The 23,232-nt window shown below is 37.3% G+C and overlaps 4 protein-coding genes across 5 annotated transcripts; all 4 read left to right on the forward strand.

The window, feature by feature from the left end:
- Window positions 1–15: 15 nt before the first annotated feature.
- LOC130732378 (uncharacterized) lies at window positions 16–1,435 on the forward strand. The gene is made up of 2 exons (XM_057584437.1): window positions 16–392; window positions 581–1,435. Exons 1-2 carry the CDS (start codon window positions 61–63, stop codon window positions 999–1,001), a joined length of 753 nt encoding a protein of 250 aa, XP_057440420.1. The 5' UTR covers window positions 16–60; the 3' UTR covers window positions 1,002–1,435.
- Window positions 1,436–3,607: 2,172 nt separating this feature from the next.
- LOC130728780 (eukaryotic translation initiation factor 3 subunit H) lies at window positions 3,608–8,334 on the forward strand. 2 transcript variants are annotated; one of them, XM_057580348.1, is made up of 12 exons: window positions 3,608–3,762; window positions 3,845–3,924; window positions 4,407–4,523; window positions 4,619–4,722; window positions 4,869–4,935; window positions 5,610–5,743; window positions 5,818–5,866; window positions 6,033–6,104; window positions 6,186–6,287; window positions 6,369–6,436; window positions 7,241–7,393; window positions 8,049–8,334. In XM_057580348.1, exons 1-12 carry the CDS (start codon window positions 3,753–3,755, stop codon window positions 8,104–8,106), a joined length of 1,014 nt encoding a protein of 337 aa, XP_057436331.1. In that variant the 5' UTR covers window positions 3,608–3,752; the 3' UTR covers window positions 8,107–8,334. The 2 variants fall into 2 exon arrangements, with proteins under 2 accessions (XP_057436331.1, XP_057436332.1); XM_057580349.1 differs by having other exon boundaries at window positions 3,622–3,762; window positions 3,851–3,924.
- Window positions 8,335–9,257: 923 nt separating this feature from the next.
- LOC130728782 (heat shock 70 kDa protein 18-like) lies at window positions 9,258–13,953 on the forward strand. The gene is made up of 5 exons (XM_057580350.1): window positions 9,258–9,403; window positions 9,575–9,719; window positions 10,116–10,338; window positions 10,663–13,519; window positions 13,705–13,953. Exons 3-5 carry the CDS (start codon window positions 10,122–10,124, stop codon window positions 13,790–13,792), a joined length of 3,162 nt encoding a protein of 1,053 aa, XP_057436333.1. The 5' UTR covers window positions 9,258–9,403; window positions 9,575–9,719; window positions 10,116–10,121; the 3' UTR covers window positions 13,793–13,953.
- A 105-nt stretch (window positions 13,954–14,058) lies between these two features.
- On the forward strand, window positions 14,059–19,440 carry LOC130728783 (protein MAIN-LIKE 1-like). Its single transcript, XM_057580351.1, has 4 exons — window positions 14,059–16,238; window positions 16,816–17,805; window positions 17,890–18,972; window positions 19,065–19,440. The coding sequence occupies exons 2-3, from the start codon at window positions 17,574–17,576 to the stop codon at window positions 18,348–18,350; spliced, it is 693 nt and encodes a 230-aa protein (XP_057436334.1). The 5' UTR covers window positions 14,059–16,238; window positions 16,816–17,573; the 3' UTR covers window positions 18,351–18,972; window positions 19,065–19,440.
- Window positions 19,441–23,232: the final 3,792 nt, after the last annotated feature.

Here is a 23,232-nt window from a genome sequence, read left to right on the forward strand (position 1 = left end):
TTATGAAACTTGCAACTCTTAGCACCAAATCTGCAACTTAGTAGCTTACATTTCTCATCAATGAACACCTTGAAATCCATTCATGTGTCCGAAGAAACCAATCAAGCACAAAACCTCAACAATTATTTTTCTATGCAGATGTTAGATTCATCTGTCCAAAGTCTAATAAAATCATGGAAGAGAAGGCAAAGATGGTTGTCTATTTTCACCACCACATCATCAAGCCTAGAAGATTTGAATAGAGCAACATGGCGTACCCATTTGGCCAATTTCCTAGAATCAACATGGGTTCGTGTGTTTTCAATCTCATTGCTCATTTTAGACCTCATCATCACAGTTCTTGAGCTTTCCTCCTCTTTAGTTTCATGTGACCGGGTCAGAGACGAATCGAGGTACATGGAAAATAGGGCAGTTGTCTCTTAAGAGAAAAAAAAATTATTTAGTAAAATAGCATTCAAATGTTATATCTGCCCCTAAAAAATGTTTAGATTACCTCTTTCAATTAATCATTGTTAGTTTTGCTTAACGTGTTAATTTTTCACCCTTTTTACTAAATGTTTCTCTTACCATCCCTGATCAGGATTGAAGTGTGGTTCCATTGGATTGGAATTGGTATTCTGAGTCTTTTTTCAGCAAAGACTATTGCTTTGTTTGTTGGGTTAGGCTCATCATTCTTCAAGCACCCAGGGTATGTTATGGATGGAGTTGTGGCAATTGGGGCTCTATTGATGGAATCATTCTTGGAGAGGAAAGGTGGCGGTTTGTTAGTTGTGGTGAGTTTGTGGCGGGTCATTAGAGTGGCAGAGAGTGTGTTTGAGTTGAGTGATGAGGCCATTGAAGCTCAGATTGCAGGGATAGTTTGCCAGTTTGAGGAACTCAAAGAAGAGAACATGAGGCTCTTAGAAACAATACATGAAAAGGATAAGATAATTGAAATGCTCACGGTGGATTTAGATAAGTGTAGGAGCGGAAACCCTTTCATAAATTCAAGAAAATTTTGAAATCTACACAGTATGGTCTTGTTGTACTACTAGTTTTAGCAAATGATCTTGCATCAAGTAACTTTGCCTAACTCTTTATATGTTGGTAAGAGATCACATGTTTGCTTCTTGATCAAGTACTAGTGTGTGTTTGATTCTGTAGTTGGGAATCCCATAATCACTATACTTAGGAAAAGCTACTTCTCGGGAGAAGCTATAAAATGCAACTTATGAAATAATTATGCTTGGAATTGTGTGTTTACCGTCAATTCAAACGTGTTAATGATTAGCTGGAAGGAATGAAGGAACCAAGCTTTTTTTTGGGGTCAAAGTAAGCTAAGCTAAGTGTAATTGCTTCAAAGCCCAATAACGATAAGGGAAAATTCCATACCCAGAAAATGTGAGGGGAAAATGCTGACATACTCTATGAATTTTGGGTTATTGTAAAGTCAAATCCTTGTTCATCTATTAGCCTTTCTTTTAAGATAATTTGGATTAATCATATTCTCACTTTGCAACATCAGATTTTGCTAAAATATTTGAGATTAATGGATATGCACCGTGAGTGTAAAGAAGTTTTACACTGACGTCCAATCACATTATGCCACACATAGGACTAAGTGGTTACAAATATTTTTAACTTTAATTATTAAATTAATAAATTGCTGATATCGCGGAAATCAATTGGATGCATGTGTAAAACAAGTTTACACTATCAGTCACCTCCCATTTTCTCAAAATCTTTTCCCTTATTTTAGCATATGGAATACAAATCTTTTAAAAATAATAAAGAACAAATTACAGTCTAAAGAATGGTGTATCATTTAACTCCTCGTACACATATTACTTTTAAAAAACAATACTTCTTCTCCCCCAAATTATATAGACTTAATTGCACTTTCAATTTCTAATCTATGTCTTTTGTGTGATTTGATTCTCTAATGTTTAAAACAAGCGATACCGCGCCATCTCCCTCATGCGCGCGCTACCTTCTCCCCCAAAAATAATACTTCTTCTCCCCCAAATGTAAATTAAATATAATTCAAATATAACAGGTTCTGCAACTATTATACAAAAATTGGATTCTTCCTAATTTTCCCAAAAAACTCGTCATCTCCCCGCACCATCTCCCTCATGCGCGTGCTACCGCGCGCACCACTACCTACATGCGCCACCTCCCTCGCGCGCAACACTCGCCATGTCCGCGCGCCACCGCACCTTGCGCATCACCAAGCGCGCGCACCACATCTTTTTTCAAAAACAACATTTCCACCTAAAATGACTCATTTTATTCAAAACGGTTATAAACTGTACAGCAACCTATGCGAATTTTTAAATACCTCAAATACACTCAGAAAAATTCAATATTTTTATCATGTTTTTCTATACACGTTTTGTAAATCCCTGTAAATTTTCAACTCTAAATTCAAAGTAAAAAATTCAGGAAAAATCTAACACTAACAGCAGTTCGTGAGAAACGTAACCTATCTTCACTAAAACGCATCTAACTTGAGCTACAGACGTCGGAATGACGTGAAACCAGCGAAAAATTTTTATAACAGAAAGGGCTACAACTTTTATGAAGACTACTTCTTCAAATTCGGTCATTAACACAGCTCGAAATAGGGTTCAAGAGCTCGTAAATTTCTCGCGCGCAACCCGCGCATCATGTGCGCCTATCTTCTACCCCCAAAATTCATCTTAAAATCAAACCCTAACTATTTCAATTTTGGAATTTATGCAACCTAGGGTTCCTAATTCATGCTTCCTATCATTACTCACTATCATACTAATCCATAGAACATGAATCCAAACCCTTACATCTTGTAGATTGAATTCTAGGTTTTCTTCACTTTTCTCCTCTTCTTGCTTTTCACGTGTTTTCTATGTCTGCTAACTTCTCCAATTCTCAAATTCTGATTTCTCTTTTTCTATTTTACTCACATCCCTTAAATAGTCATAGTAATGAGCCCCACTCTCAAAACACTAAAACCTAACAACCTTATTTATCTAAATCTTATACTATATCACATAAGATTTAAATAATAATCACATATATCACTCATATACAATTTAAATACTTTACTCACTCCATATATCACATAACCACTTAATTATCTACTAAAATTACATAATTCATCAAATTACCATATAACATAATTGTAATTAAAATAAAATACTAAATAACCAAATAACGAAAAATGGGGTGTTATAGATCATACCATGGTTGAACCAATAATTACTAAATAATAATATTATTATTATTATTTATTACAATATGTAATATATTTACCCAAAATTTTAAGATATTTAAAATCGAACCCTCAACCATAAGAGTTAAGAATTGAATCATTAGTTAAAAAAAAAAATCGAATCATTAACCACTTACTTGAGGTACAAAATGTTAAACCATCACATCAATCCACTTAATTATTATGAGATTTTTATGATCTAGTAACAACTATGCAGTGTTCTTAAAAAAAAAAACTATGTAGTGAAAATGTAAATCTATTTTACATAAAATATTTAATTATTTATTTTTCATAGGTAAATAAAAAAAGTTTTTGTTGAAAGATAAAAAAAAAGTAAGTTTGAGAAATTGTATAAATTTATTATCATTATTATTTCGCACGGTTATTAAAAATTGAGCTAATCTTATAGCAATACCTCTTGCTCCAACATTAGGGTTTCTTCTTCCTCCCAGTCGCAACACAGATTCCTCAGCTCCCTTCGATTTTCCTGGTGCTTGCGACCCTTCTTCAGATCGAGAACATGGCGACCAGTACGTTTTCTCTCACCGCAAATCTCCATTTTTCTTCACACATGCGTATTAGTACCATTGTTGACTGACTCGTTTTCTGCAGCTACAGCAAGGTCTTTTCTCCAAGTGGCGGCAACGGAGGAGGTTGCACCGCCTCTCAGAGTTGTTCAGATGGAAGGATTGGTATCAATTCTGACACACTTTTTGATTCTATCAAATTCCGTGTTTTCTTCGCTTTAATTGCTCCATAATACTCTGTTTTTCGAATTGCTGGAAAATGTAACCTTTATATGGGGTTTTGAAGGGTATTGCTATTAGTAATTCTGGGTCTCTGTTTGTTTTTGCATCTGGGTAATCTGCGCTTTTGTTCTTTTGTAACTTCACGTGTTTATGTAAATATGCACTATTTGTTTTGACCAATCATATAGAATTTTTGGAACCTGAACCGCTTAAGTAAGATTTGACAACGTAGCCTATGCTATGCTGATGGGCTTTGGTCATCCGTATCATGTTGTATGTGTTTGTATGTGTGTGTGTAACTCTTTCCTGGTAAATATTGGAGCATATAATTTTGTAAAGTATTTGAGGTAGGTATTAGTTTTTGTATGGTGAAGATGATACTGACACAATTCTGGTCTGGTTGTTACTTTTTCTTGGTTGAATAGGTTATCCTGAAGATAATTAAGCATTGTAAGGACCACTCACCTTCTTTAGTCACTGGACAACTTCTTGGGCTGGATGTTGGCAGTGTTCTTGAAGTTACCAACTGCTTCCCCTTTCCAGTACGATATCCCTTTTTCTTTTCTTTCTCTATTTTTCGAATTGTCTAATGTTGCCCTTCTGATGCTTTCTTCATATCTGATACTCGAAATTGTAGATGAGGGAGGAGGATGAGGAAATTGAAGCTGATGGTGCTAATTACCAGCTTGAAATGATGAGGTGCCTGAGGGAGGTTAATGTTGACAATAATACAGTTGGATGGTATGTGTCATGAAATACCACTTGGCATGTGAGATAACTGCACAAGTGTTTCAAACTCTTTATTTTTTCATAATTATGATTGAGTTTTGGTCGAATATGTTATTTATAAAATTTCTCCAACACATGGGATAATTCTCTGAATATAGGTATCAGTCTACACTGCTTGGGTCCTTTCAGACCGTGGAGCTGATTGAAACCTTTATGAATTACCAGGTAATGTGGCTCCCAATTATGTATTTATTATTTGCTTAATGTCACTTAAGCCGGGGTTTCGTGGACTAACCTTATATACTTCATGTTATTCTGAGAACCAAATGCTCTTATACTCTATCTACTCTTTGATGTGTATGTTCGGAATTTATTCTTTTTCATGCCCCTTCAAACTATTTACCCCTTGGTTAAACAAGGTCAGTAATTGGAGGTGATCCCAGTAAGTTACATGGTATACTGTGAAACTATAAATTTGGAATGTCCAACAGACCAACACAAAATAGTATGCACCAGCAAAGATTAGAACTTCATTGGGTAATTATTATGTTATTGTGTAATTCTTGATCAAGAGCGTCAGCTTTTGGCATACTTTGTTGGATTAATAGAAGTTGCCTCTTTACAGTTAACTAAAAATCTTACACGTACTTTTTGTACTACTTTAAAGTGGAAATGTGTGCTAGTAAAATAAGGGAAGTTGAGTAGACATGGTAGTAAGATGAACAAAAATACGTTTTTATATAAAATCAAGTTGGGAATCTCATGCTGCTCCCATCATCTAGGTTTTATGTCTCAAATTTATATGAATGACTGATGATGATTTCTCGTATTGAATTTTCATTAACAGTATCTCAATCAGGTAAATGACTGTTTCTTTCAAACTGACCTTTGTTCTTCAGGAGAATATTAGACGCTGTGTTTGCATTGTATATGATCCATCAAGGTCTGATCAAGGTGTCCTAGCCCTGAAGGCCTTGAAGCTTTCTGATTCATTCATGGAACTGTATCGCAGCAATAATTTTACTGGAGAAAAGTATGAATTTTCTTCTATATGTCATGTTTTCTTTAAGTAGAACCATTTGATTCATTTTCAATCTTGTGAAATAGGTTGAGGGAAAAGAATTTATCATGGGTGGATATCTTCGAGGAAATACCTGTAAGCACTCTAACCTTTGATCAAATAGTCTTTCTTAAATTGAATTATTGTTTTATGTTACTTTAATACAGTGATCAGTATTTAGGTTATATGTGACTGATATCGAAGTCGTTGCCACATTTCCTATTTAATGCCGATCCTGTTTCTTATATATTTTATCAATCAGATCAAAGTTTCAAATTCTGCTCTCATCAGTGCTTTTATGACAGAGCTGGAACCTGATACTCCAGTCACGCAGGTGAACAAAGATCTTTTCCTGACACTCTTTTTGTTATTGTAGATTTAGTTTATGTTGTCATCTGTTATTGTGCTATTGCAGTGTGATTATGATCGGCTGCAACTGTCAACCAGTTCACTATTGGAGAGAAATACAGAATATTTGATCGAGTGCATGGATGACTTGTCACTAGAACAACAAAAGGTTGTTTTAGGTTTTCTTTTAGTAGTTGATTCTTTCTGTTTTGTTTTCAAATATATTTGACGGAAGTTTCTTCTATCTCAGTTCCAATTCCACTATCGGAGTCTGTCTCGTCAGCAAGCTCAGCAGCAAGCATGGCTTCAAAAGAGAAGGTATGATTTAGTTTGTAATTTGAGCTATTTCCTGTTCTAAGTTCTAACTAATAAATGCATTCTAGTTTTTGGTTGTTGTAAGATTAGATTCCATAGATTGGCTGTAGTCTTTTGTGATTCAGCATATTTGAGATTCTATAAATGTGGATTTTCCACTTGTTTTTTATTCTTTCTTTTTACTATTTTAAAATAATTGAATGATTTAGATATTAATTTTTGCAAACAATAATAATGTCAAAACAGTGTTATGGTGATGAATAAGCTAGCACCTAATGAGAAATTAGTGAACTTTATGACATTTTACTATTTATGTTTTTGATATTTTGTGTAAACAATTCGTATCATAATCAAATTGAATTCATTGGATATTAATATTTTGGAAAGAATTGAAATTGAGGAAATATTTCCACAATTTGAAATGACTGTTGGCAAGCTCCAAACACTCTTTTTTATGTGCTAAGAAGTTATTTGATTTTCTATAACCATTTTATGGTAAAAAATTTGGCTGGACAATTAGAGTGGTAGCACAATTTTAATTCAAACGACAGTTGTCTAAAGTTTCAACCGAAGATTAAGATAATCCAGTGAATTGGATTTAAACAATTTCAGCCCTGTGGATTAATACAAAGTGCATTGCTGTTTATGCAGATAAACTATTGTCTTGCTGTTTTTCTTTGGCATGCTTTTTTATTCTATTAAACAAACATGGACATTATACGTTGTAAACTTGTAATAGTTATCTAATCCTTATTGTGAATTATTGGTCCAGTATATTATTATCTGTTTTGGTTTTTGTAATAATAGGACAGAGAACATGGCACGCAAAGCTGCTGGGGAGGAGCCTTTGCCTGAAGAAGATCCTTCAAACCCCATCTTCAAGCCACTCCCCGAGCCATCACGGTTGGAGAGTTTCCTCATTACAAACCAAATTTCTAACTACTGCAACCAAATTAACGGGTATGTGATTAAATTTTGATGTTGGCCACTATTACCAGGTTCTTTTTCCATTTTAGAGAAACACATGATACTCTAGTTGCTTATTAGAAACTTCTGCTGTTGTGAGTTATGTGTCATGGCCACTTTTTTAAAAGTTAATTTGAGTTTATCTTATAGCATAAGCACTTGTGCAATTTTTTGGATAAGCGTATGAAAATATCTTATGATCTACCTATTAGCTCGGTTGAATTTATTTTCATAAAGCACTTATATTACTTACCTATAAGCTATTACCTTATTTCAAAAAATTGCTCATAGATTCCGTTTGGAAGAGCCTATTTGAGTTTATCTTTTAGCATAAGTGCTTATGCAAGTGTTTGTGAGAGCTTGTGTAAACAACTTATGGGCTACCTATAAGCTATATTGAGCTTATTTTCAGAAGTTGTTAAGATTAGTTTATGAATAGAAGCTTATGCTTATTCATAACCTATTTTCAGCTTATTCTATAAAGTTTCTCAAATTAGTCTATGAATAAGCGCTTGTTGCCATACATGTTAAATTAATTTGTTTACCCAAACATGCCCATATTAGCTTTTGAATACACGCTTAATTAAACAGTTTATCCAAGCATATCAACAGTGTTTAAACGTTATATTTTCTGTTGCATGTTCTGCAGGGTCTCGGGACAAAGCTTTAACAGACTTTATTTGATGAAGGCTTTGCATGAGGATTGAGCATGCAATTTTTGTTAGTCGCTCTGATGTATGCTTTGAGCCAATTTACTTTTGATTTAGGGTTGAAGTTTTATGAGTAAATTGGTACGATATTTACTGATTCGATGTTTAGGTGCTGTAATTTTTGGAGAAAAAACAAATTCTTTATAAACCCTTCAAATTGTAAGGACTAAGGAGTGTGATCTGTTCTTTATGCAGTGCTACATGTCACTCAATTATTTTTGGATCTGTGCTCTATATTATTAGGGTTTCATTACAAAACGCAACATCCACTTATTTGAAGATATACTTGTGCTCTAAAACATCCATTTCCAGTTGCAAACCCATTTACCAAATCCAGGAAATGTGCTTATAACTTTACCACTCATCTCACCATCCACCACGCTCTTTTACATCAGTTTCTTGGTTCTTGCCATGTTTTCTCATTGACCCTGAAGTTTGTTTATTCATTTTGAAGTTCTCTTCTTTTCGCTGTTTTGCGATGGCCTCAAGGATGAGGCTACCGATATGGAAGGAGAGGGAGAACAAGAGTAGAGGGAGGAGGAGAGTCGTGTATGGCAATCTTTGTTTAGATTTGGGGATGTCCGATTAGGCTATGTGCGATCGGTGAGTGGTGGTTGTGGAGGTTGGGTTTGGTAAGAGGATAAGGGGAGATGGAAAAGGGGTATGTGGATTAAGTTTGACGAAAGAAATTTTTAAGAGAACAAAATAGATGTGAAAAATTCACTTGGACAACCCATGTGGACTAGTGATCAGTGATCGGATAAAAAATTCAGCACATTAGTTTTATAATGTAAAAAAAAGAGACATATCTAAACACATTTTTTCAGCGGTTATGATTTTTTTTTCATGTGCCACTTTAGATTAGAGTGTATAAGTCAAGGACTACTAATACATTCAACCAAAAATATTATCTGACCACCTCACCTATTTTTTCACGAAAACATGAGTTGTATATAACCATTGACTGCAAACTTTAGTGTGAATCGCGAGGTCTTCTAATAGGACAAAAAAAAAAAAAAATGTGTAAGGTTTGCACAAAGTGTAATTTTACCTCCTATCACAGGTCACTAATATGTAACTCTATTTACGCTTATCTAAAAAAAAAATGTAACTCTATTTATAAATAATTATTAAAATAATAATATTGATAACATTAACATTAATCACAAAATCAACCCAAACCCAGAAATACAAATGCCACGTTGTTCTTCCTCCTCCATCGCGGAGGAAGCAGATGCCGAAATCGGAGTCCAGGAAGTGGTGGACATGCACCACCGTAGAAACCCTGTTCATGGTGATTTCATTGATACTTAATTTCTAGTTCTAATTTTTTGTTTGTTTTAATTTAGTCTTGTTGTTTTGTATTCTGCTATATGTTCAAATTTCAAGAACCAACTTCAAAACCTGCACTCTCTCTAATGTCACTGACTTTGTTTCAATTTCATTATTCTACTGTTACTAACAGATAAGGATTAAACAACACCATCACACAGAAGAAGAAGAAGAAGAAGAAGATAGTGGTGGTATGCTGATGGTGATGGACTGGTGGAGCAATTTGCACATTCAAACAGGGATCAACAAGACAGTTGAAGAAGAAGATCAAGTTTCAGGTAGAATTTGTTTGGTGTTTTCTGGATTGATTTGATTTGGTGTTTTTTAATATAAATGTTGTTATTATTATTGTTTTAATAATTATCTATAAATAAACATTTTACTTGGAGGAAACTTATAATAGGGGGTCAAAAGGAAGTTTTGGAAGGTTGTACAAATTTTTCCTTGTCCCTATGCTTTAATTCAATATACAATCCAAAGTTAACAACTTAGTACTTATATTTTGACTAAATCAAAGGTTCTTACTAATATTCTAGTAGTATAATTCAACTTGGCACATGCTTAGAGGGGGAGCATATTTAGATTTCAACTCAAAATTAAAGCTTGATTAATTATTTGAGCACACTAACCATTCCTTTGGTCTTCTCTTTTCTCCGTTGTCTCTGCATTCTTAGATATCCATGGCCATGAAAGGACAGGGTATTGCTATTGGAATCGACCTCGGCACCACCTACTCCTGCGTCGGAGTGTGCAAGCAGCATGCTCGTATCGAAATCATCCCCAACGACCAGGGCAACCGGACCACCCCCTCTTACGTTGCTTTCACGGATTCCGGGCGCTTGGTCGGCGATGCCGCCAAGAACCAGGTCACCAGGAACCCCACCAACACCATCTTTGGTAGCATCCTCATCCTTATTTAATGTTTATGTTTCATAGATTTCACTTCATGTCAATTTTTCATAAGTTTCTAGCTTTTTTCATGTCACTGATTTATGACCACAGTCTGTTATTTGCAATCTTTACCAGTACATTCGTTGTTACTAAACTAAATAACTGATTCTATTCAACTTTTGTTTAGCTTCATGAGATTTTGTTTTCATCTATGAATCTATTATTATTATTATATTATTATTATTATTATGCTGTAGTTGTGTGTTGGAGTTATTATGCTTTGTTGAGATAGTTTGCTTATTGGTTGATTGGATTAATTGGTGGTTGCAGATGCGAAGCGTTTGATTGGAAGGAAATTCTCTGATGCTTCAGTTCAGACTGACATGAAGCTATGGCCATTCAAGGTCATTTCTGGTACTGTCGACAAGCCCATGATTGTTGTTAACTACAAGAGTGAGGAGAAGCAGTTCACTGCTGAGGAGATTTCCTCCATGGTCCTCATGAAGTTGCGTGCGATTGCTGAGGCTTATCTTGGTTCCACTGTGAAGAACGCTGTTGTCACTGTCCCAGCATACTTCAATGACTCTCAACGCCAGGCCACGAAGGACGCAGGTGTCATTGCGGGCCTTAATGTCATGCGTATCATCAACGAACCCACCGCTGCAGCCCTTGCCTATGGCCTTGACACGGGGGCCGACACTGTTGACTTTGACAAGGACGTGTTGATTTTTGACCTTGGTGGTGGTACTTTTGATGTCTCTGTTCTAAACATTTATAATGGTGTCTTTGATGTTAAAGCCACTGCCGGAGACACCCATCTTGGAGGTGAAGACTTTGATAACAGGATGGTTAACCATTTTGTTGAGGAGTTCAAGAGGAAGCACGAGAAGGACATTAGTGGGAATCCAAGGGCTTTAAGAAGGTTGAGGACTGCTTGTGAAAGGGCAAAGAGGACTCTCTCCTCCACAGTACAGACCACCCTTGAGATTGACTCATTGTATGAAGGCATTGACTTCTACACTGCAATCACTCGTGACAGGTTTGAAGAACTCAACATGGACCTCTTCAGGAACTGCATGGAGACTGTTGAGCGGTGTTTGAGGGACGCTGAGATGGACAAGAGCAGTGTCCATGATGTTGTTCTTGTTGGTGGGTCTACTAGGATCCCAAAAGTGCAGCAGCTGTTGCAGGATTTCTTCAACGGGAAGGAGCTCTGCAAGAGCATCAACCCCGACGAGGCTGTTGCTTGTGGAGCTGCTATTCAGGCTGCTATCTTGACCGGTGAGGACACTGAGGCAATTACAGAATTTATATTGTGTGATGTCACACCTATTTCACTTGGTGTGGAAACGGTTGGTGGTGTCATGAATGTACTCATTCAAAAGAACCAAACGATTCCGTTTAAGAATGAGCGGGTTTTCTCGACCTACTCAGACAATCAGCCTGGTGTGTCTATCAAGGTGTACGAGGGTGAGAAAACCTGTAGCAGGGATAACTACTTGTTGGGTAAATTCGAGCTTTCTGGCATTCCTCCTGCTCCAAAGGGTGTTCCTCAGATCAATGTTTGCTTTCATATTGATAACAATGGTATCTTGAATGTCTCTGCTGAGGACAAGACTACAGGGAATAAGAACAAGATCACTATCACCAATCACAAGGGAAGGCTCTCTAAGGAGGAGATTGAGAAGATGGTGCAGGAGGCGGAGAAGTACTATTCTACAAAAGATGCTCCAGATCAACACTTGAAGGCACAGGTAGAACATGATACTTTCCATCATATTACAACACCATGTGTCCCAACTCCATCAGGTGTAAAGCCAGAACCATCAGAATACAAGGTTTCCTCAACTCCATGTGTGGAGTCCCTGAAGATAAGAGGTGTCCCAACTCTAGGTTCACTATGCTTTGACTCCACCCTTCCACATGTAGATGAGTTAGTCTCTTCTGGAAAATCTGGGTCCTCCAATTCTACAAAAGAAGCCTCAGATCAACACTTGGAGGCACAAGTAGAGCATCATATTACAATAACAACCTCTAGTTTACAGTCATTCCCTTCTGGAAACTTGGGGTATTATTTTAAATCTACAGAAGAGGCTTCACAGAAGATTTTAAAGGGACTAAATGATGATAATTGCTATGCAATTGGATTGTATGGAAAGAGGGGCTCCGGTAAAACAACATTAATCAGAGCTGAGATGGAAGAGTATGAAAAGATTTATCATACAGTGATATTTCTCACTGTGTATGAGAATCAAGATATCAAGAGCATTCGAGTGGGAATTGCTAGCTCCTTGAACGTGTTTGAAAAAGATGACAGTGATGGTGCAAGAATAGTGAAAATAATTTCAGCATTAGAAAGGAAGGATAGAACTACTCTAGTCATCTTGGATAATTTTCCATCAATGTCTAAACTGGAAGAATTAGGTATTCCTTATAAGAGCAAACAGTACAAGTTCCTTTTGACCACTCGCCATGAGACAGACTGCACCTCAATGGGATGTGATCATTTGATTCTTTTGAAGCCCTTATCTAATAAAGAAGCTTTTGCCCTGCTACAAAAACTTTCAGGTGCTGACTCCCATATTGATCTAGTACGAGATGTTGCTTTTAAATGCAATGGCTTGCCGGGTTTGATTAAAGATGTGGCATCTTCCTTGAAAAATAAGTCTACTGTGAAGTGGGAAGAATCATTAGTTAGTTTAAGCCACTCAACAGCCCGCTACCAAATTTTTATCAGCTTCAGAGGATATGATACTAGAGAGATTTTCACAAACCATCTCTATGATGCTTTGTGTAAGGCGGGATTCCAAACGTTCAAAGATGATCAAGCATTGGAGGGCGGAGCCCCAATTGAGAAACTTCTTGAAGACATTGAAGAATCAAGGTTTGCAATTGTTATTTTGTCAAAAAACTTTGCAGACTCTAAATGGTGTCTTAAAGAACTTGTCAAGATTCTTGACTGCCAGAAGAGGAAGAAACAATTGGTTTTGCCAATTTTTTATGAAGTGGAACCAACCGACATAAGGCATCTAAAAGGGAGGTATGGTGAAGCTATGGCTGAACATGAAAAAAAGTTAGCAAAAGGTTCTAAGACGGTACTGGAATGGACACTGGCTTTGAGTGATATTTCTCAATTGAAAGGAGAATATTTCAACATTTCCAACTTGAAAGAAGAGCACTACGAGAGGTAAGTAGTAAACTTTCAATAACTTTCAGTTAATCCATATTACTAAATTTTTCAAAAAGTTATCTTAAATTTTAAAAATTTAAATTTTGTATATGTCTCACTTAAAGTTATCTTAGATTATAAAATATTTAAAATTTTGTTTATTTAAATATATGATGATAAGGTGTTGTACAAACATTTTTCAGGGCCAGAGATGAATTTATTGGAAAGATCATAAGATTTGCCCTTAATAACAGACATCGCTTACATATACAAAGCATGTATATCAACTAGATGAAAGGCTTTAGATTCTCTTATGGTGAGGGCAACACAAGACACAGCCTATTGCAAAAGGTTAGGGGATCTTAAATGGAGTTTGGTTGTAAGTGTTGGGTTTTTGGATATGAATGTAAACAGGAAAATTTGTTATTTGAAGGATATAATTTGATTGATCACTGTATGTGCTATATATAGAGTAAATGAGGCTGTCTAAGTAACTCTAGGTAAAGTTTGAGTTAAATCACCCTAGTGCTAGGTGGACCAATGGTATAGGATAAAATCTGATTCATAAAATCAAGTGATAAAGAGTATCTCAAATACGGTAAAGAGAAGCAATGTAAAGAAAAGATGAAGAAGAGAAGAGAAGAGGAGGAAATGGAAGAATGGTAGTGCGCTAGGATTTACATTGTGAATGATTAGTTTTATTTAACTAAAAGATACTCCCAATCCTAAATATCTAGGATTAAGAAAAATGGTTAAATGTCTAGGATTAAGAAAATTGGACTTATGCTAAAAGTAATCATTCACAATGTAAATCCTAGCGCACTACCATTCTTCCATTTCCTCCTCTTCTCTTCTCTTCTTCATCTTTTCTTTACATTGCTTCTCTTTACCGTATTTGAGATACTCTTTATCACTTGATTTTATGAATCAGATTTTATCCTATACCATTGGTCCACAATGTAAGTACATTGTGCGCTAGGATTTACATTGTAAGTACGTATGCTTAACTAAAAGTACTTACCATTTATCTTTTAGTTAAAATCCATTTAGCTAAAAGTACAATGTAAGTACAACGTATTTTAACTAAAAGATAAATGGATTTTAACTAACTAGATAAATGGATTTTAACTAACTAGCGCACAAAGTACTTACCATTTATCTTTTAGTTAAAATCCTAGCGCACAGTGTAAGTACATTGTGCGCTAGGATTTTATCCTATACCATTAGTTTTATTTAACTAAAAGATAAATACGTATTTGAGATACTCTTTATCACTTGATTTTATGAATCATTCACAATGATTATGGTTAAATATGAGTAAGTCCATTTTACCTAAATATCTAGGATTAAGAAAAATGGACTTAACTAAAAGTACTTACTCATATTTATAGTAATGGGTGGTCTCCCAATCCTAATTAAATAAGAAAACACGGAAATAAATAATGGCGACACCCCAGACATATGCTTTTTGTTGCAGTCTAGAACCGCTTGCGTTGCAACTTGTCACAGTTTTACACTTCCACAAACAGTATATGTCTAGGGTGTCGCCACTTTATATGTCTGCCAATCATCCTGATAAATATCATGTCTTTGATTCTTTGTTGTTTTATTTTTCTATGTAATGGATTATGGTACCCTTGTGCTCCCCATTAATTTATTTGGCTTATAAAAAAACCACTAATATTAATGGGAAAGAAACTAACTAGTCATGAAAGCTAAAGGGAGTCAGTAGTGGTGAGTAGTAAGTAACTCACTCACTCACATAGAAATGATTCACAGACCACCATATATAGTGTTGGCACATAAATCACATTTTTTTCTTGAGAATTTTGCTTCGTAGTTTTATTTGGTTTTTCTTTTGATTTAGCGGCGGTTTAAAACCGCTGCAAAGTTATTTCCTCGAAGTGAAAATTATTATACCAAAACTATTCGGCGAATTTTCTTACGAATATTTTTGACACAAAATCCTAGAAAAATGCGAAGCAAAATTTACAAAAAAGAGCATTTTTTTATGTCACCACTATATAGTATTATCGTTTTTCGTGAATCATTATTGTTCCAATGACTACGAGTTAACCGTGACTATGGGCTATATTTCCAACTTGAACAAAGTGTAGCAAATATAGTTAATTTAATTGACTTCAATTAAAGAGATAATCAGAGTTGAGAATTACATATTTATTTATATTACAGTGATTACCTACTTTTACTCCAATGAACAATGTACATAAACCAAATTTTGAAGCAAAGTTAGAAAGCATACATAATAATTTTTTTTTTGTTACAAGAGAAAACCAAAGCGTACATAATATGAACATGAATGAGTGGGAAAAAAAGATAACAAACTCAACACTATTGAAGACTTTCTTAACTAATATGGTTTCAAATTGCCGTCCACCACTGAAGTTGGGGAATTGAGTTTGGGGCCCCCCTATGGGGCGCCGCGCCCCACTTAAAGTGGGGAAATTACTGGAAAGCCCCCCTTTAATAGAATACGGAAATTTATCTTCCGTATTAAATACGGAATTTAATTTTCCGTATTCTATTAGTATGTAAACGACAGAGGATTTTTTCAAACCCATTTCAGCGCTCTCTTCCAACCTTCTCCTTTTTCCTCTTCAATCTTCGATCTCCGACGCTCTCCTCGCTTCAATCATCATCTGGAAAGGGTTCCATCATCTCCATCAAAGCTATTCATCAAACTCATTCTCCCCATTCATTGCATTGAAACCTAGAGGTAAGTAAGTTTGGATTTTCACCATTTAACTTGAAATTATGTGAATCTTTCAACCCTAGGGTAGTCGATTGATGCTTACGTAGAGGTTATGTTGGCTGAAATGGTATAAATTGGCTTTGGGGCGAGTTCCGATTCAGCAATGGTGTTAATGGAGGTTCTGGTTCAATACGGAAAATGATTGTCCGTATTCGATATGGAACATCATTTTCCGTATTCGATATGGAACTTCATTTTCCGTATTTTGGGTCTGTTTAGTCTTTAAGCAAAAATCTAATTAGCTTGATTAATTTAGAAAATGTTTTTAAATTGATAATTAAGATAGTGAATTATATAGTGAATTCATAGATAATTTATTTAGTGAATTTATTTAGAGATTTAATTGAGAGATTTAATAATTGAGAGACTATAATTTATTTAGTGAATTTATTTAGAGATTTAATTGAGAGATTTAATAATTGAGAGACTATAATTTATTTAGTGAATTTATTTAGAGATTTAATTGAGAGATCTAATAATTGAGAGACTATAAAATTAATTGATGTTAATGCTATTAAATTTGTTTGCTCTGAATATATAGTGAGAATGAAGAACAGAAAGAGGTCTCGAGCTAGTGAGGATGTGGGGGCTACTGAGGATAGACACTGACGCTTACATGCTTCTAGCCGGCGCGGCGATCATGCTGCAACCACTCAGGCGGTGGAGGCTTCAGCTCCAGTTGATACTATGCAGTCGCTCATGGTAGAGTCTTCGGCTACAGTTGCCACTGTGCTGTCTACTAGAGGAGAGTCTTCAGCTCTAGCTATGGATGCGATTGTGCTGGATCCCGTGGTTGACCCTACTGATCCAGTTCCTACTCCGCCGTCTCCCATGGTTGAGTTATCTCCCCATGAGTCATCAGGCGAGGAGTCATCAGGCGAGGAGTCATCCAACGAGGATAGTATTCCTCCTCCTAATGTTGATGTTGATGTCGTACCAGAGGAGGGGGCACAGGGTGGCGAGGAGGACCTGATCCAGAGGTTGCCGCCGTTTCCGGGGGGGCCTGTTGAGCTGTCGCTTCTCACGCATTATGCTGATCACAAGGCTCCCTGGACGTGGCATGCACTCCTACGCACAGACGATCGGTATGAGGACCGTCGACACTTGAAGGTGGCCACAGTTGGGGGGAAGGTATGAAACCTTGCTTGTGATGGTGATTCAGACAGTCATAGGCGGGTTCGAGAGTTGATTGAGCAGACGGGTCTTCATCAGCTACCCTGGTGCGGCTACCCGGAGACAGATGCAGGCCTCATTTTAGCCCTTGTGGAGCGATGGCATGAGGAGACTAGTAGCTTCCACATGCCGTTCGGGGAGATGACTATCACCCTGGACGACGTGTCGGCTCTTCTCCATCTCCCCATGGGGTCGAGGTTCTATACGCCTGGAATGGGGGAGAGGGACGAGTGTGCAGCGCTCTGCGCTGAGCTGATGGGAGGATCTGCTGCTCGCTATCATGCTGAGTTTGATACGAACAGGAGCCAGACTATTCGCTTTGGGGTCTTGAAGACGCTGTATGATGATGCGTTGGAGGGTATGTCTTAATTATTACTTGATTAAATTGTATCTATTGTTATTGTATTATTATAAACTGTTAACTTAATTCATTTCATTGTAGATCACCGATACAAGGATGCTGCGTGGATTTGGCTGGTGAACCAGCTAGGCGCGACGCTCTTTGCTAGCAAGAGCGGAGGCTACCACACGACCGTGTACTGGATATGGATGTTGCAGGATCTTGGTCGAGTGTCCGAGTATGCGTGGGGCGCGATTGCGCTTGCTACGTTGTACGACCAGCTTGGTCGAGCGTCCAGGAGGGGGACGACACAGATGGGAGGTTTCAGCTCGCTCCTGCTAGGATGGGCCTACGAGTACCTTTCTGACCGCGTCATTATCCGGAGGGCGGATCCGGACTACTCGCAGGACCAGCCTAGGGCGTGGCGGTGGGTTACGTCCTGGGTCGGGCATGCAGGCCTCGATGAGAGGCGAGTGATGCTCGATGAGCTGACGGTGCATGACATTATATGGATACTCCCCTACAAAAAGAAAGTTTCGTCCTCGAAACTCAGGGTTCCGTGAAAAGTTCGGGATACTGTTCCTTGATCTTATCTTCTAATTCCCATGTAGCGTCTCCCGTGTTGTTGTTCCATAACACTTTCACTAATGCAATATGCTTCCCTCTCAGCTGTTTCACTCTTCTGTCCCCAATGCTAATCGGTGGTGCCTCAAAAGTCAAATCATCCTTCAGTTCAACGTTGTCTGGCTCGATTACATGTGTCGGGTCTGGAATGTACTTCCTCAACTGCGACACGTGAAAAACATCGTGAATGTTGGAAAGAAACGGTGGTAGCGCAATCTGATACGCAACTGGTCCAACACGGCGAGTGATCTGGTAAGGTCCAATGAACTTTGGCGTGAGCTTCCATTTGACTGTGCTGTTCGACGTCATCTACCAGAGATGGTTCTGCGCCAGTTTGGCTACATACAGGATGTCCCTCGACACCCCTCTGAGATCCAGACGATTGGGTCCCTTGCTGAGACCGCAGATGCTGCCTATGCTGACTTTGTGCCGCACCTGCGCCCTCGGGGGATCCCTGCTACTTATTCGGGAGAGGCTGTGGAGGATTACATGAGGTGGTATAGCGGTGTGTCCCATCGGTTCATCATCCCTGATGATAGGAGGGAGGAGCTCAGTGCTGTGGTAAGTTTGAATTTTATTTTTCCATTCAATTGTGATTTTTGTTCATGATATTTTATTTGTACCTAAACATGTATTGTACATTATTTTTGCAGACGGTTGTGCGTCGGGCCGTGGACTTGTTGGAGCAGTCACTGGAGGTGCTTGACGCTCTTGCAGTGGGCACGCATGCCCGATCCCTCATTAAGAGGGCGCTGGATCTTATTAGATCCAGTTCCTTCATTGGTACCCAGGGAGTAGCCTTTGCTGCTGTCCGAGGAGCTGGAGCTCCGGGAGGCAGAGGTCGTGGAGGCAGAGCCCGTGGAGATGGTGCCCGTGGAGGCAGAGCTCATGGACCTAGAGGTCGTAGGGGGGCCGGTAGGGGTCGGGTCGAGTGATTGACTGCATATTTGACTCTCTTTTTGTATATTTTTATATTATGTCATGGGTCTCTTTGTATTATGACTCTCTTTATATTAATCAGGCTTTCTATTTCCACTCATTATATTTAGACTCTTATATTGAAAAAAACCTGTTTAACTACACCGTAAATAATCAAAGGCAGGAAAAGTAACATAAATAATCCATGACAAGCAGTTCAAAGGGTACACAAAATTATTCAGAAGCAACACGTAAACAAAATTAATCCTCAGCGATATCGATGAAGTCGTGGGGATTTTATATTTTTTTGTCTTGTATGTGCAATCCATAATCAATACATACGGGAATGTGTTGAACAGTTTGATAGCATTTGGATGAGCCCAAAATACATTTCTAATGACTTCCGATCCAGGCTCATGTCTTTCAAAGTGGACGTACTTGTCACCGTCCAACTTCTTCAACAAGTGTTGCATTTCTGTCAATGACCCGCGGAGGGATTTTCTTAACCTCTTGCAAGCACCATAAATCTGAGATATGGTAGTCAAGTTTAAAGGATTGTTTTCCTTCAAAGTCAACAACATCTTTCTCGGTGGAACCCAACTCTTTGTCATTTTTTCCACTTGCTCCTTCTCTTCGGAATTTAGACGACCAACAAAATTGTGGCCAAGTAGTGACCTAGCTGGTTCGTGGTTGTGTATACCTTCCATCATCTTTAGCCGCCAATCTCTATCTATGCCATTTTTCATAGGTCGTCCTTTTAGTCTAAAAGGACAACCTGTCTTTTGTGTTCCCGTTCCTTGAACAAGGTCAAGGTCTCTGTAGGGAACATACTTACCATTCTTCTCGCACCCCAACATGACATAAGCTTTTTTGCTTCCATTCCCACCGCTATCTGACTTTGTGATCAACGCGACATATCCATTTTCAATCGCAATTCCATGAACCCAATTGACAAGATCATCACGGGTAGGGAAAATCTGTTCAATGATGCATACCCAACACACAAACAAGGCATAAACAAGGGTGATCAAGACATAATAAGAATTGATATATTACACTTTCAAAACAATGCAAAAATCTATTCAAATAATACCTGATCAGTTGCAAATAAATGCAGACATCTATACTTATACACGGAGGTACAAATGCTGGTGGTGGCACATCTATAGTGGCCTCTTCAGGTTGACCATTTCAAAACAATGCAAAAATCTGTTCAAAGAATACCTAATCAGTTGCAAATAAATGCGAGACATCTATACTTATACATGGGGGTAGGGGTGTTCATAACCGAACCAATCCAAACAAAACCGACAAACCGATCCAAAAAACCGAAATCCAATCAAACCGAAAACCGAACGGACTGAAAATTGAAAAAACCGAAATTATTTATTGGATCGGATCGGATTTCGGATTTGATTTCCAAAACCGAACCAATCCAATCCAAACCGAACATTCACAAATATGTATACTTTTAGTTATACATATATCATTCCATTTACACTTACATAGTACCTATTTATTGTTTATATATTGATTATATCACACATGCTTATTTATAAAATTACGTTCTAATAAAAAAAGTTCAAGTAATTATTTGAACTATATACATGCATCAAAGTAAACAATTATAATCATAATTTAAAAATTTGTTACTATGTTATAATTTATGAATGTTATAAATTATGTATCATATATTATATATTTTTAAAATTTATACAACACAATTTCAAAATAGAAAAAAGTGAAACAAAAACCGAATAATCCAATCCAATCCAAACTGCTATAGATTGGATCGGATTGGTTCGGATTTGAATTTAGTAAAAAATTCATTGGATGACAAAATCATAAAACCGATGAGATCGGATCAGATGATTTTTCTCCTCAAAACCGATCCAATCCAATCCGCGAACACCCTTACATGGGGGTACAAATGCTGGTGGTGGCACCTCTGTAGTGGCCTCTTCAGGTTGACCATTGTGCAATCCATTACCAGGGAGGAGTAATGGTGGAAAAGGTGATGTCTGTCAGAAATAGAATACGGAATTTTAACTTCCGTATTCTATTTTAGTGAATACGGAAATTAAAAATCCGTATGGCAGTTTTGGGTTTAAAAAAAAAGGGTGGGGCGCGGAGCCCCATAGGGGGGGCCCAAACCCAATTCCCCTGAAGTTGTGGCTGCAATGCAATTTGTTTTGGAGTCTTTGCATTGGCATCATATCCTCAATTTCGTGATGCAGCAATGACAATGTAAAACCTGTATATTTCATCAAAACACTTCCATCTTTTGAGGAACTAGGGTTTTGATGACTTAAAGTATTTGCATCACTTCTGCCATAGTGAACCTGCTAAGAAGGTATTTGAGAGGTGCAACACAACAATAAATTTGGAGATCAAAATTGCAAACAACATTAAATGTGGAGATTAAAAGTGAGATTTTCAAAGTTTAGAGACCTTGTTTGCATAACCGCGTCGATTTATTTGTTTTCATTTATTTTTATTATCTTAAACAATCAACCAATCTACTGCATTACTCACTGCTTGAGTCCAAAAGTTATTAAACGATATTAGTATCACATCTCCCCCTGGATACGACAAATTAAACTCTATACTATACTGTTGCAATTGAATGTTGAAGATTTTGAAAGTAGTACTAGAGTAGAGAAAAAATCTTTTATCAAACAACATCATGTATACGACCCTTGTCCATCTTAATTAGAATCATTAAGACACCTTTCAAATGTCTCATACGAGTAATGATTCATTCACACATCACTTTATCTTCTATATCATTTTCACTTTTTTTTCTTCTTATCTCTCTTTGCATTTCGTATCATATCATTTATCATATCACACATTTCTCTCTCTGTTCATCCTATTTATCAAGGCGGAGGTGGAAAAAGTATGTGAAAAAACTATTATTCCTCGCAAGAATAAAGCATCTACCTCAATTTGTGGTATCAATGGCAAATGAGAGTGTACTTTTTGCCCTCTCACATGCACTTCTCAACCTTCTCAAGGCTCTTGCATTCCCAGTAATGTCCACTTTGTTCTTCCTCTTAAATTCTTAAACAAAGTAGTCCACCATGCAGTTATCAATATCTTCTCCTGCTAATTGCATTAAGTCAACTAAAAGGCTAACATATTTAAAGATGAATCCACATCAAACTACATAAGATAAGATGCCAACTGCAAATAGACTAAAGGGCAAGTTCATGGTTAAGGGTGGATTAATCAACCTACACAACTGTGAAATCATGTAAAACATATTAAAACTTTATTTGCTAGAAGTAATGATTGATAGTACTTATATAACCACTTGACTGCAGACTTATATATTACTAATTTACTATAAGTACTTGAGTGCAGACTTAGACCATATACAATGGTGGTTGAAAAATGATGTTGAGGATTGTTGAGGATTGTTGAGAGAGTTTAATGGTTGTTGAGGATTGTTAAGAGGAGAGAGGGAGGGGAGAAATGTTAAGGATTCTCAACAAAGTTGAGAGAAGCTCGGACGCCACGTGGCGCGAGCTGGTTGGACCGAGGCAGGCGCGTGGCTTACACGCGCAAACAAGGGGCGTGACGCGCCTTCGGTAGGAGAGAGAAGCTGCCTTGATTTCTCTTTCCTGCCACGTGTCCTAATCTGATTGGTTCGCCGGATTTCTTTTACCCTTATCTTTTGAACTCAATTATTTCATCAAAAAAAATATTTTCTGGAAAAAAAAATTATACCAAAATTCATGATTTTTTTCTCTCTATAAATGGATACTTGGTTCGTTTGATTTGGACACAGAAAAAAAAAAACCAAGTCTCTCACCATCTTATTATCTCTCTCACCATCTTATTTATCTATCTATTAGCATTTGTTTTGAAATGGATCCCAACAATCACCATTTCAACACC

The sequence above is a fragment of the Lotus japonicus genome, chromosome 1, assembly GCF_012489685.1.
Source record: "Lotus japonicus ecotype B-129 chromosome 1, LjGifu_v1.2".
Lineage (NCBI taxonomy): Eukaryota > Viridiplantae > Streptophyta > Magnoliopsida > Fabales > Fabaceae > Lotus > Lotus japonicus.